The sequence below is a fragment of the Melanaphis sacchari genome, unplaced genomic scaffold (genome assembly GCF_002803265.2).
Source record: "Melanaphis sacchari strain LSU unplaced genomic scaffold, SCAv2.0 Contig0_pilon_pilon, whole genome shotgun sequence".
In the NCBI taxonomy this organism is placed as follows: domain Eukaryota; kingdom Metazoa; phylum Arthropoda; class Insecta; order Hemiptera; family Aphididae; genus Melanaphis; species Melanaphis sacchari.
In genome coordinates this window covers 10,591,649-10,604,519 of record NW_020270366.1, presented here as the reverse complement: position 1 = coordinate 10,604,519, position 12,871 = coordinate 10,591,649, and the positions used below count along the sequence as shown (strand labels likewise).

Sequence of the window (12,871 nt, the reverse complement as noted above, 5' to 3'; positions counted from 1 at the left end):
ACAATTAACATATATTATTGAATATAAGATACAATTTCATTATTAGTTTTCATGATAGGCAATTTAAATAGTTATCTTCTGAGTTTACAGCCAAGGCTTTTCTCTTTGTAGTTAATCTTTTTTGTTGCAGATCTACTAGGTCTTACTGAAGAGATTGAATCATTAATATCTGATGTATTGCTTGATTCACTTGATCGTTTGGTTCGTTTCCGACATGTTACATTTCTCAGCATACTTGAATCAACAGAAGATAATACATCACTTAGCCGTACTTCAGTTTCATTAAATGTATCATCTATACTACCAAATAAAGTAGAAGTAGTCATTTGTACATCAGCCTGAACTTCATTGGATGTATCGAATCTAGGAGAACTATTAACATACTGTGTTGCATTAGTATTTTCGTTAAAATATTGGATTTGATTTTCTTGAGTATTCAACCAACTTGAGCCTTCACCAAAATTTTCATTTAGTTGACGTTTAGGACTTTCATCAGGAACAGTTTTGGAGTTTTTCAACAAAGTTGCAACATCCTTAAATCTTACATATGGTTCCACACTAAGTTTGCTGTGTGGTGAGCTTTTATAACTAGATCTTTTTGATCTTATTGGAGTTTGTTCAGAACTAGAGTTAGGACTTTCAATGATAGGTGACATATCAAATTGTTTTATTGAAACAGTTGGTTGAGTAATTGTCATACCATGGATCATATGTCTTGAAGTTCTCGTTTGTTTTTCTTTGTTAAAGTTTGTGATCTCAAATTTATTCATTTCATGTACACTTTCTAACATAGATGGGATACATTGTGACATAGTTACCAATGCAGGTACACAGCTTTGTATAGTTTGTTCTAGTGCACTAAGTTTTCTATGCATAATATTTTGCATTGCGGTTAGTTGAGTATTTGAATTTCGAATAGCATTAATTTCATTTTGCAATTCCAACTTCTGCAATAACAAACTATTCCTGGTGGTTGATAATTGTTTATTTTTTTCTGATAAATCTTCAATACGCTTACGTAAATTATTATTGGTTATCATACAGCGATTTAGTTTTTTGATAAAGACACTATTATTAAGCTTGTTTCGATTTCGAACCATTACTGTTTTGGGTGCCATGGTAAAATAATATTTAAATACTTATTAAATTTGCTTTGAGCCTAAAATAAAAAAAAAATATAAATATTTAAAGTTAAAAAGTTTAAAACTAATAGTACATATTAAACTCAGTTAATAAATGTTGAAGTATAAAAATATTGTTTAAAATTATTTGAGGTATTTTGAGATGAACGAGCTTTTATATCTCTTGGTAATTTATTTATCCTTATAATATTAACAATTATTAAATAAAAAATTGTAAATTGTAATACTTAGATAAATTTGCCTTATTATTGAAAGAACCATGAATATTCCAAATTTTTAATGAATTTTAAATGTTTATTTGTTTTTTAGGTACTAAGGATTCATATGCACATGGTAAAACTACCAAACATGAAATAATTTTAATTAAATTAAAAAAAAAAATTCTTTTGAATATAGTTATAGAAATATAGCAACGAAAATGATGAAAACAAAATTATAATACCTATATTATATATAAAGTGGAAAAAATATACAATTAATTATCATATGAATATGATATTTAAAAAATAAAAATACTAACACGATTGTTTATTAAAAAAAACTTGTTGACATTTTTAGAGAACAATTTATCCACAGGTCAAAATATCTAGAATATAATTTAGTATTTATAAATTATATTAATATTAAATATGGTATAATAGTATAATCAAATGGGGGAGCTCTATTTTTAAATTACTCACATCCCAGTCATTTGTCTCAATTTACCGTGTTTCAAGTTTTTATTATATTGTATATTTTTATGTTTAAGAATGTATTTTTTAAATTAAATATCTCTATAATTGTGTACATATTGAATAGTATAATATTCAAAAAATTAGAATCAAAGCTAGTCACAGGGGCGGAGTGGGAAAAAAATTTAGGCAAAGAATATAAATTTCCTCCAGACCACTCGACATTTTCATCTTTTGAATAGAAACTTTATTTTATTAATATATATAATGAATTTTGTATTTAAATGAATATGGGTAAATAACAAACATAAAAATTCATAGCATAGGTATATATTTCATTGATAAAACTATTAAAAAAAATTTAAATCTAAAATCTAAAATAGGTAATCAAAATTTAATAATCTTAAAAATGTTTTTATACAATAAATGTTAACAATATGATCGATTTTAATTATTGATAAATCATTATTAGGTGTTGTAAAGCTTTGGCAAGTTATAAAAATAGATAAACTTGCATACATACTATGTACGGGCTACGACAAATTCATATCGAACGACAAACAGCCATTGCTTATTATAATTCAAATATCAAAAATAATTTAAAAAGGATTATTAATTAAATTGTTAATATAATTTTTTTTTCATGTATAGATAAATATACTTCTTACATTACTCTACCTACACTATTTTCATATTTTTTATTTATCTATACTTCAGGCCAATAGGCCAATTGGCTTCCAAGATTTTTTGTGGTATCCAGATGGGCCACTCTGTCTCTGGCTACAGAATAGAACCATCATAAATCAACAAATTTCAAATTTAAGAGGACGCTACACAGATATTTGTTGTCTCTGTCTTACAGCGCGTAATATAGACAATTTATGTACAGCAGATTAGGTTTAGCTTTGTTAGTTTAACTTAGAGTGAATTGACTTAAAATGAAATTTGATGGTAAGAAGATTATCTGTATTTGTATGTGGATGTTTTACGATAGTTCAATTTTTTAGTGATTTTTGTGTATCTAAAATATAGTAAATTAAAAATGATCATAACTCATTGAAAAAATTGAATTATCCAAAAACCCCACATACAAACATAGAAAATTTTCTTACCATCAACTTTCATTATAAGTTGATTTACTTTATTTACTCTATTTTTAAACTAACAAGCTAAACCTGATCTGCTGAACGTAAATTGTTTATGTTACATACTTGTAAGACAGTGACAACAAATGTCTGTGCAGTGTCCTCTTAATCTTATTTTATTAATTACATTGAAAAACGTAATATTGTATTAAGTATTATTTAAAGTTCACAAAAACAATTTGATTATAATTTTTTTGTTAATATTATTGTTGTAAATAAATTTAAATGTTGAACACTTTTACTTACAGTACTTAAGATTTTTAATTATTAAACAATGATCTGATACATATAAGTTATTAAGTACTATTGAATAATATTAACATATTTAAAATTAAAATTTATCATCATTTTATGAATAAGATCACTCACTTAAAATCGGACGTTTAAATTAAAACACGAAGTGTTTGGATCAAAGTCTATGGTAAAGAAAACTGGAAAATAATAATTAAATTATTATTAAATTGCATACAAATAGATTATAAAAAATAGTCTCGATTAGTAATTAGTAATTACGTAACTGTTTAGTGTAGTCCGAGCAAAATAAATCAACAATTACTGCACCACTAAAGTACACTTAAAAAGTATATGAACTATAAACTAATAAAGTAATAACTAAATAGCGATTAGTAATGAATATTATATTTTTTGTTAATGGCCAATGCATACAAAATAATAAAAACTTCAAAATTGAAATAATGACTAATTAAATATGAATATTGAATACTGACTTTAGATTACAAAAATACAAAATATCGATAAAGGAAATTTTTATCCATGAATAACCTAGCAGATTTCAAACGTAAATAATGTTAAACAGGGTTATAACTGAATTTCAAAAACGACACAAGATCACCAGACACATTTACCCCCAATTCCTCAAGATGACACATTATGTAATATGTACCTACCTATTTGTGTTATAAGTCATAACCTGATTATAATTTCTTCGCACAAAACGACAATGATACATCGTCCAATAAATTTACGTTAAGTGACGTATATTTTAGTAAAATAAATAGTTCTTTGTGTAATAATTTTTTAGTTATATGAAATGAATAAATATCTTTTATATCATCTTTTGATTTTGAAGTTATGTAATATTATTACTTATTTATGTATTAAATCGGGGATTTAAAAGGTATTATTTCTGTTTTTTAAAACAAAATATCTGCGCTCTAGTAATCAATTATTATATATTACTAATCATAGTCATTACTTATTTCATAAATGTTCATTTCGTAATGTCTAATGACTGTAGTCGCAGTGTCGAGCTAATTGGTATATGATTTGTATGGCTTGTATTTTGTTTAATTCGTTGACGATAGTTTAGCATATTTTAAGTAGCTAAAATTTATGTATTTGAATTGACAAAATTTTACACTATGGACTTTGAACAGCAGTGGAGATGACGGTTGGTGGCCAAAACAAAAAAAAAAATGATAAAAATGAGAAAGTGTGTTGCCAACCCAAAAGCATAAATCGAAACGGAATCGACCATTATCGTTTGTTCCACGACTCGTGCTTGTAATCTCGATGTGTTGTCAAAATTGTCGTCGGGGCCCAAGACAGCTATTATAGAGTATAGACTATAGTATTATATCACGATATATAATTATATTCATTAATCATTATATTTCATTGTGTACCTCAGTCATCGGATAAAGTTTTAACATTTTTCTTTCGCGTCGAACGGTAATTAATAATTATAACAACAACATTTACGTGACTCTGGTATTCGATAAATCCAGACATATCGTACACCGTCGATATTATTTATAGCTGCAATTTTTTTTCTGCTCCCGCCAACTATGCCTCGACCTGCCGACCAGTGGACGTCGTAATAAAACGCACACGTACAACATCCGATAACGCGCTGAGTGAGTAGCATGTACAATATTATGGCGGCTTGTGACCCGGGCACAACCGAACCCTACGAAAGCTGGGAAGCTCTAGACGATCCGTCTGTAAGTCGTGTTTTTACTGTTTTTCTTTGTTGAGTCTGATAGGTTGGTCAGTCGACCCATCTTTTGGTGTGATTCGTCGTGTCGGTTTGATTTTCCTATAGATCTGGCCAACTCGCCGATAGCACCTACCCCAATGCTACATAGAGTATAGCTCCTCTTCGTTTACAGTCACTGTCTAACTATTCTTTCTATTATTGCTTTTATATATAGATTCTCAGCACTCAGATAAAAAAAATGCAACTGGCGTCTGCTACTAAAAATGAAAAGTGACTATTTTTAAACATTATTTAGTCGTGTTAATTTCTTTTGGACATATAAACTATTTTTCCATGCAAACATTTTTAGCAATAGCAATGTTGTAATATTGCCACCTGGCTTACAATTGTCATATAACCATCATCAACAAATGACAATTCCTCAACAGCCTACTGTTAAAATACTCAAACGACCACAGAAGGATAACACTACAAATGAAAATGCTGATAAACCTAAAGTACAAGTTAAATCTTTGGAACAAGTATGAAATTGAATGTCTGTTCAATTGTATAAAATTCTTCAACACATAAAATTTTGCTCTAGAGAAAACAAGAATATGCAGAAGCTAGATTACGAATAATGGGCGAAGAACGTGAAGAAGACTTGAATGCTGATGATGAAGGGTAATTTTTAATAGTTTAAACAAATGGATTTTAGTATTGCTAATATAGTACTTATTAATGATAAGACTGAATTATTAAATTAAATCATTAATTACATTTTGTAAACTAAATAACTCGGTGAATATTTTTTACTTCATATTATTGTTAATATATTATAGTATTTGAATCGTAGGTATTAGAATATTTAATTTATTTCTTATATTTTTAAAGGTTTAATATTTAAGTTATTGCTTTTTTTAATTACCTATATTTAATTTCCTAGTGTGAAAGTTATGAAATTAATAAGACTCTTGATAATAGCTACATTAACATTTACTGCTTTTGTAAATAATATTAAAATATATCATTCATTTTCTGAGGTTAGGTTAGATATATTTTTTATTTTGTTTGTGTAAAGAGGATTTTAAGAAAACTAATGATAAAAAAAAGAATAATTCATTTTTTTAATTAAAATTCACAACATTTTTAAATATAGACATGTTCAAATAATATATTATGTTTCATTAAAAAAAATATTAAATTAATGTAGTGTTTATGTTATACAATTAATAACATCCAAAAATGTCATCATTAATATTGAATTGGTATTTATTATAGCCATGATAGTTTTATAACTTGATAATATCTTATTCTATAATATTAGAGGTCACATAGTGGACTGCTTCCAATATGTAAGTTAAAATCATTTTAAAAAGCCCTAAAATATAAAATTATTTAAAATATTACGGGAAAAGAAAGATTATTATTTTTCAATTGATATTTTCCAGGTTAAAATGATTATTTTAGAATTATAAAAAATTAATTGGTGTATAATCGTTATTTTTCATTTTTTATGCTAATGAGTAATGACTAATGAGTTACAAGTTAAGTCTAAATATTTAATTTTAATTTTTTCTTTAAAATCTTAACTTAGTTACTTAGTTTATACTAATTATTTACCCAAAATAAAAAATTACTTTAATAATACACATTTTGAAGTATTCATATTATTGTATATTTGTATAATAGGATTAAAAATAAATTACTATCATTCTTTTACTTGTCATTTTTGATCTAGAACTCAACATTTATCATGAAGGATAATATCTGTTTTATTTGTATTGTATTTTTATTTTTATTTTTCGTTTTTAGAGCCAGTTCTTCAGGTAGTATGAAATTTGAAGTACTTCGACAGCCAATAGTTCGTGTTGCTGTTGAAGACAATGTAATTCGACAGCCCCGTGGGCCTGATAATACCAAAGGTTTTAATCATCGAAGCTAACCCTAACAATTTAGAAATTTTAAGTAAATACTTTTTTTTTAAGTGCAGGATTTTCATAATAAAACAATTATTATCTATATTTTACTTTTCTAATGTCCATTTGTAAATATTAAGAACGAATGATAATACCTCTGGAATACTCAATATTTTTAGGAAAAAAAGGAAACAAAAAGTATTTATTCTTTTCCAGTGACATATTTGATAGTTGATACACATTTAACCAATGACAAGATCTAGTCAGACTAAAATACTTGATATATTATATTTTCATTAAATATTCAGTCAGAGGTATTTTTCTATGATTGTAAATTTAAATGTAAATAAAAAAGCTGTGTGTTCAATTGACGCGCTATATTTTGTTGATAAATTAAAATTAAGTATTTTTAAAACAAATATTCTTAACTAAATTATTAAAAATTTATTTTGTAGTAGTTTCTTTAATGCCAATATTAATCAGTTCAACAAACATAAATATCTAAAAACTATGTTATGTTGAAATTATTCATATTTGTTTAATTTAGCATTCACCTAACGACGATACTTAAATTTATATTTTTTAATTTCTAGTTACTGTTTTTTTTTTTAGATCATTGTTAATTTTCGTTCAAGTTTTAATAAATTCAATAGTATTGTTGTAATTTATCACTTATTGTAAATTAGATTTTTGTTTCTTAAGTGATGTAAATGAATATGGTGAAGGTATTAAGGTATGTAGAGGACTTTGAGGACTTAGGACTATTACCTTTATAATTTACTTATATGTATATATATACATATATTTTTTTAAATAAATTTAAAAATGAGTGAATAACTTGTAAAATTTTAATAAGACCATTAATATTTTATAACATGGTTAAGAGATTATATTAAACTTATAGTTATTTAATTGCAGCAAACATATTTTTGTGTCTATTTTTATCATAATTCTATGCAGAGTTTGACAATAAATTAGACCTGTTAAATTTACATGTATTTTGTTAAATTTAAAACTGTTATTCATAATATATTTACATTCCACATGGATGGTAAATAATGATCCTCATGTGTATGGTTTATTTGTGCTTGAATACAGTAAACTATTTCTGGGTGGTAATACTGTTTGAACAGGACACCATGATTTAGCGCAAAGCTGATTTGGCATTCGCTGAGAATTACACAGGCACAAGTTGCAAAAACCAACAAATACCAATTCTCCTGGATCGCATGGACCTATAATAACAAATGTAATATAAATTGTAAAACATGTAGTAATTGGAGTGTTGTTTGTAAATTTATTAAGAAAATGAGGTATTAATTGTCGTGTTTTTAGATATTAGTATTTTAATAAGTATGCTAAATTAATTCTTATGATCATATAAATCATAAAATCTAAAAATATTCAGTTAACATATTATAGTTTAATTTCAAAAAATCCTCCAAATGTACCAAAAAATGTAGAGGGTACCATATAACCTGTAATTTATGACATTGATTTTTCCAGTGCCTTTTTTTTTTGGAGATAGTGTTCTCATAGTTTTACCAAATCTTAACAATACATAGAGAAGAACTTTATTGTGGTATAGCTATTAATTTTTCCATAACTTAAGGATGACTCCAAATTATTGGTTTGTAGAAAATCATTTATTTTGTTTATTTTTCATTTGTTTGCCTATAATAAACTAATGATTATTGATAATAGAAATTAAAAACACTACGATTAATAGTTATATTTTATATAATGTGAACATTTGATTAGTTTGCTGTAAATATTGTGCTCGTTAGTTTGTCTTACTAAAGACTGTATTTTGTATAATCTTGTTATTACACAACAGCTATTTTTGGTGGTTACGTGACCATTTAGCACTCTTAAAATACTTTAATTAGTATTGAAATATTAAGTTAGTTTCTCAAATTGTCATTAATATTGCCTATATCAAACCCCTTAAATTTCTGACATCTCTTCATGTATGAAGTATTTATAGCAATAATGAACATAATAAATGCATTCATAATGCCTAAACTAAATTTTTGTAGTTATTATGTGTCAAGTGATCGTTGTTGAATTAATTTCTGAAGACTGTTATGAATTATGATTTAATCGAATTTTGGTGTTTGCTGTTTTTGTAACTACAATTCGTTTAGACTTATGAAGCAGATTTTTAGTGTTATGTGCTATCCTTTTTTATAATTGGAAAATTATTCATTTACTCAGTTCTGTAGAACGATTAATTACATCAGATATTTAAACAATGTTAGGATGTTCATAATTAGCCATCAGCGACTGTTTTTTGTAGGTAAGTACATTGTTTTGATTAAACTTTCAAGAAAGTTGACGACAACATGTTCTTATAACGTTTTTTTTAACACCACCTTCTTACGTTACTAATCAGTTGTAAAATTTTAATCTTAAGCTGTTAAAACGAGAAAACATTTAAAATTATATAACGTCTCCATGGCAATGTGCCCATATATGGTTATATTATGTTAATATAATTGTCTGTGCGAGGAAATATTGCCAATATATGTTACGTAATATCAATGGGGGAGTATGATAATTATTAATCATTGTTTCAACTTGCTCGTTTATAAAGGGAATTAAAATTATCAGAATCATCCTAAATCGTGCTTTATCTTGCATGTCCGCTATATATGCAATCATTTATATATATATAGCTATTTGCTATTGTTATTTCGTGTACTCGACGATTCGTTACGAAGTGTATAAAATATACAGTTTAATTCGTCGATAACATATAAATAAAAAGAATAAGATGAACATAGAACTTTTAAATTAAACTGTTAGAGGCAAGGGATTATAGCTTCTCCAGAGTTGGTGGTTTTCTGTGGTATTACCTTAAACTTAATTTGTCAAAGAAGTTTTGGGATCGTATATCCGATAATTGATAGGGACAATTGCATATAAAATTTAAAATTAATTGATTGATATAATAATATACAAAGTGATTTTTTTGTAATTAACACTCATTATTTCTAAACTTATTAATTTTTTAAAAATATTTTTCTTGCATAATTTTTAGTTAAAATAATATTTTTTTTTAAATATATTTTTTATCGCTATAATTTTTAAGTTTTCACTTTTTTGACAATATACATTTTTAATTTCATATTTTGAAGCAGAATATTTTTCAGAATATTTTGACATATAAAAATTAAAAATAGAAATTTGGACGAGTAGTTTTTAGTTATAAGTATTTGAAGTATAAGTGAACAGAGAATAGTAGACCAACATTTTAGGTGTATCCTCGTACTACTCAACTTCGTTAACTTAAAACTTTAAGTACTTATAACTCATAAACTACTTATCCTTTATTTGTGTATGTTTTTTGTTTATCAATCATTGAATAGAATGCTCTATTCTAGTTCGATCGTTTAAGATGAATGATATAAATAAATACAGTATTTCGTTTACCTATATAATAATTATAACTTACCTTTTCATATGAATAATGATAGCTAAATGTAGTCATTATCGAAACCAAGAGCCCTTCTTCCCTAAAAATAGCTTTCAGCTTTAAAGCCCTTCTAAAAGAATTTGAAAAATAATTTTAATATTCTACTTTCTGAATATTGTAAACAGAAAAAAAGTTCTTAGCATAAACAATGTAACAACTGGCTACTATTATTTATTAAAACGCATTAATACATTTTTTCTTAATTTTAATGCAATGTTTGTGATATAATAAGTAGGCGTAAACTACTAAATTTATTAAATCATCAGTATTATTTTTGACACCTCGGTCGCTCCATATGTTTAGAGTTTTAGATTAAAGAAAATTTAAAATATCATGGTGTATGTAGGCGATACATTATTAATGAACACTTTAAGTACTACCGATTTGCATTTTCCCGGCACAAACTGCCCACCACTCATTCGACTAAATATCGAGTCCCTCCTCAAATATTACTCTCGCGTCAGAGACTTATAACTATCCGCGGTTAGGCGTCTCTCGATCAACGTTTTTAATCGGAGCAAATAAAGGTTATTTTTTATTAAACTCGATTCGAAATATTACACACGTCAAGAAACTAATGTCCAAAACATCTCTGCAACAACAAAAGCAACAAACGGTAACCGCTGCGATGTTTATATAGTTTGTACCTAACATAAATACTGTATCATACAGCGGTATGATTTGCAACTGCAGTCGGGTGTTCGTCGCGTAACGAATAAAAACGACAACAGTGTACAAAATAACACATACCCCACAGCGGTTATAACTTCGGCGCATAGTTGTATGATGTAAAGGTACATACCTTCGGGCTTGACGTTTCGCAAGCCGTGCACGGACGCTGTGGCGACGGCGCTGAATACGACGATAAATAATCGCAGCCGATAGAACGGCCTGCCACAGATTCGCATTTTTGACGGTGCCGGAGATTCGTCACGGGCGCAGTCGCGGGTTGCTCTCATAAATTCCCCGATATGAATTATTGATACTACGCCGTTTTGCGCAATAATTAACAGGTGTCCTTACGCGGGCAACTCGGCGGCAGCGGCGGAATGGTGTGCAGAGCAGTTGATGCAGATTACGCGGAGGTGTAACCACCCAGGTATATGGGTAATGGTTTAGGTACTACGTGTAAATTAATTCACGTTAATTACTACGAGCATAACATGTTTCTTGTATTCAACACTGTTATGGCACCCAAAGATGTATTATACGTGTGCATACGAAGTTATGCGTAGGTGCCCAGCGTCATTTGATATACGGTCTTATCGCACGTATTTGTATAATAAATCAAATACTGTATGCGCGCGCTCGCGCCGACCTTGATTGTTAATCAGTAAATTGGCCTAACGACCCGCGTTAAAAACCAATAAACGCTGGCCGTCGGTACCTAATAAAAAAAAAAAAAAAAAAAAAAATCAAACTGCACTGTAGACTCGCATCACATTAATACGATAATATGCCTATTGCCTACTGCAATTGGTAGTATAACGATGCACCTAGCACCTATTTGTTTTATAACATACCGACACGTTAACTTTATTTTATTCTGAATAATTATATTATATCTGACCGTGTATCAGTGTGTGTGTGTGTTTGTGATACAAGAGGCTGTTCGTGACAGTTGCAGGAGGGAGTTCACCGCAGACCGTATTATAATATGGTGTAATGAAACCGTGCCGCAGTTGCGGAGTTATGGGTTTTTTTTCCAGTCGTATTGTGGTTCAGTTTGGCGGTAATCTGGAATAATTACTTACTGCGGTAAACGGCTGAGGTCTGAGGATTCAAGTATTAAAAATAAATAAAAGGGCTAAACATATAAATGAATTGGACGTTTGCAATTACGTGATTTGGAGTTAGTTTTTCTAAACTGCACCTACCCAATATTATTTTTGCAAGAATTCGTAATTTTTGAAAGCGATAACTGATAATGCAAACTATGAATAGAATATAATTTAAACTATTGTAAGTTTATTATCAGAGACTACTGATCCATAGTATTATAGCATTTTATTGACTAATAAACGAGAAAGGAATCGTTGAAATGTATATACATATATTTTAATTGTGGTTCTGGATGTTCACTTTTTCTGGTATAGTATAATGTACGATTTGTGAACAGTAAAAAAAAAAGATCCTTCTTTGTTTGTATCGCGGTATAGTACGGTATAAAAATATAACATCTTAGTTCTAATTTTTATCAACATACGATATTAACTATATACTATTTATATGATATTGAATAACTGCAGGTTAACGGGTTACCATTGAACTTGAGTTCATTTACCACGATTTATGTGGTTTATTTAGCAAAGTAGGTAACGTATTAAACATACATTATTTAAATAATATTAATACATGATACTTAACATTTTTAGAAATAAATGTATAAAACTATTATATTCGCTAAACCCAATACTTGGTTTGATCGTAACTACAAGTTCCAGTGACTGGAGTTGGTGTTTACTTTTATTTTTGATTTAATATGAACAAGGGATCTGTGCGGTATGAATTTTATTCGTTTTTTATCTAACAATTGAGAGCTTTCTTTTTCAGTAAACAGTTTTTCGGTCAATGGAA

The 12,871-nt window shown here is 27.8% G+C and overlaps 3 protein-coding genes across 4 annotated transcripts; 1 reads left to right on the top strand and 2 right to left on the bottom strand.

The window, feature by feature from the left end:
- LOC112591935 lies at positions 1 to 3,606 on the bottom strand. Its single transcript, XM_025335894.1, has 3 exons — positions 3,477 to 3,606; positions 3,328 to 3,389; positions 1 to 1,159 (listed from the first exon to the last, which is right to left on the bottom strand). Exon 3 carries the CDS (start codon positions 1,116 to 1,118, stop codon positions 72 to 74), a length of 1,047 nt encoding a protein of 348 aa, XP_025191679.1. The 5' UTR covers positions 1,119 to 1,159; positions 3,328 to 3,389; positions 3,477 to 3,606; the 3' UTR covers positions 1 to 71.
- A 914-nt stretch (positions 3,607 to 4,520) lies between these two features.
- On the top strand, positions 4,521 to 6,921 carry LOC112593120 (SUZ domain-containing protein 1-like). Of its 2 annotated transcripts, none has more exons than XM_025337416.1 (5): positions 4,521 to 4,922; positions 5,133 to 5,188; positions 5,268 to 5,439; positions 5,502 to 5,581; positions 6,713 to 6,921. In XM_025337416.1, the coding sequence occupies exons 1-5, from the start codon at positions 4,845 to 4,847 to the stop codon at positions 6,840 to 6,842; spliced, it is 516 nt and encodes a 171-aa protein (XP_025193201.1). In that variant the 5' UTR covers positions 4,521 to 4,844; the 3' UTR covers positions 6,843 to 6,921. The 2 variants fall into 2 exon arrangements, with proteins under 2 accessions (XP_025193201.1, XP_025193212.1); XM_025337427.1 differs by having other exon boundaries at positions 4,525 to 4,835.
- Positions 6,922 to 7,696: 775 nt separating this feature from the next.
- LOC112596051 lies at positions 7,697 to 11,522 on the bottom strand. Its single transcript, XM_025341510.1, has 2 exons — positions 11,097 to 11,522; positions 7,697 to 8,051 (listed from the first exon to the last, which is right to left on the bottom strand). Exons 1-2 carry the CDS (start codon positions 11,251 to 11,253, stop codon positions 7,882 to 7,884), a joined length of 327 nt encoding a protein of 108 aa, XP_025197295.1. The 5' UTR covers positions 11,254 to 11,522; the 3' UTR covers positions 7,697 to 7,881.
- Positions 11,523 to 12,871: the final 1,349 nt, after the last annotated feature.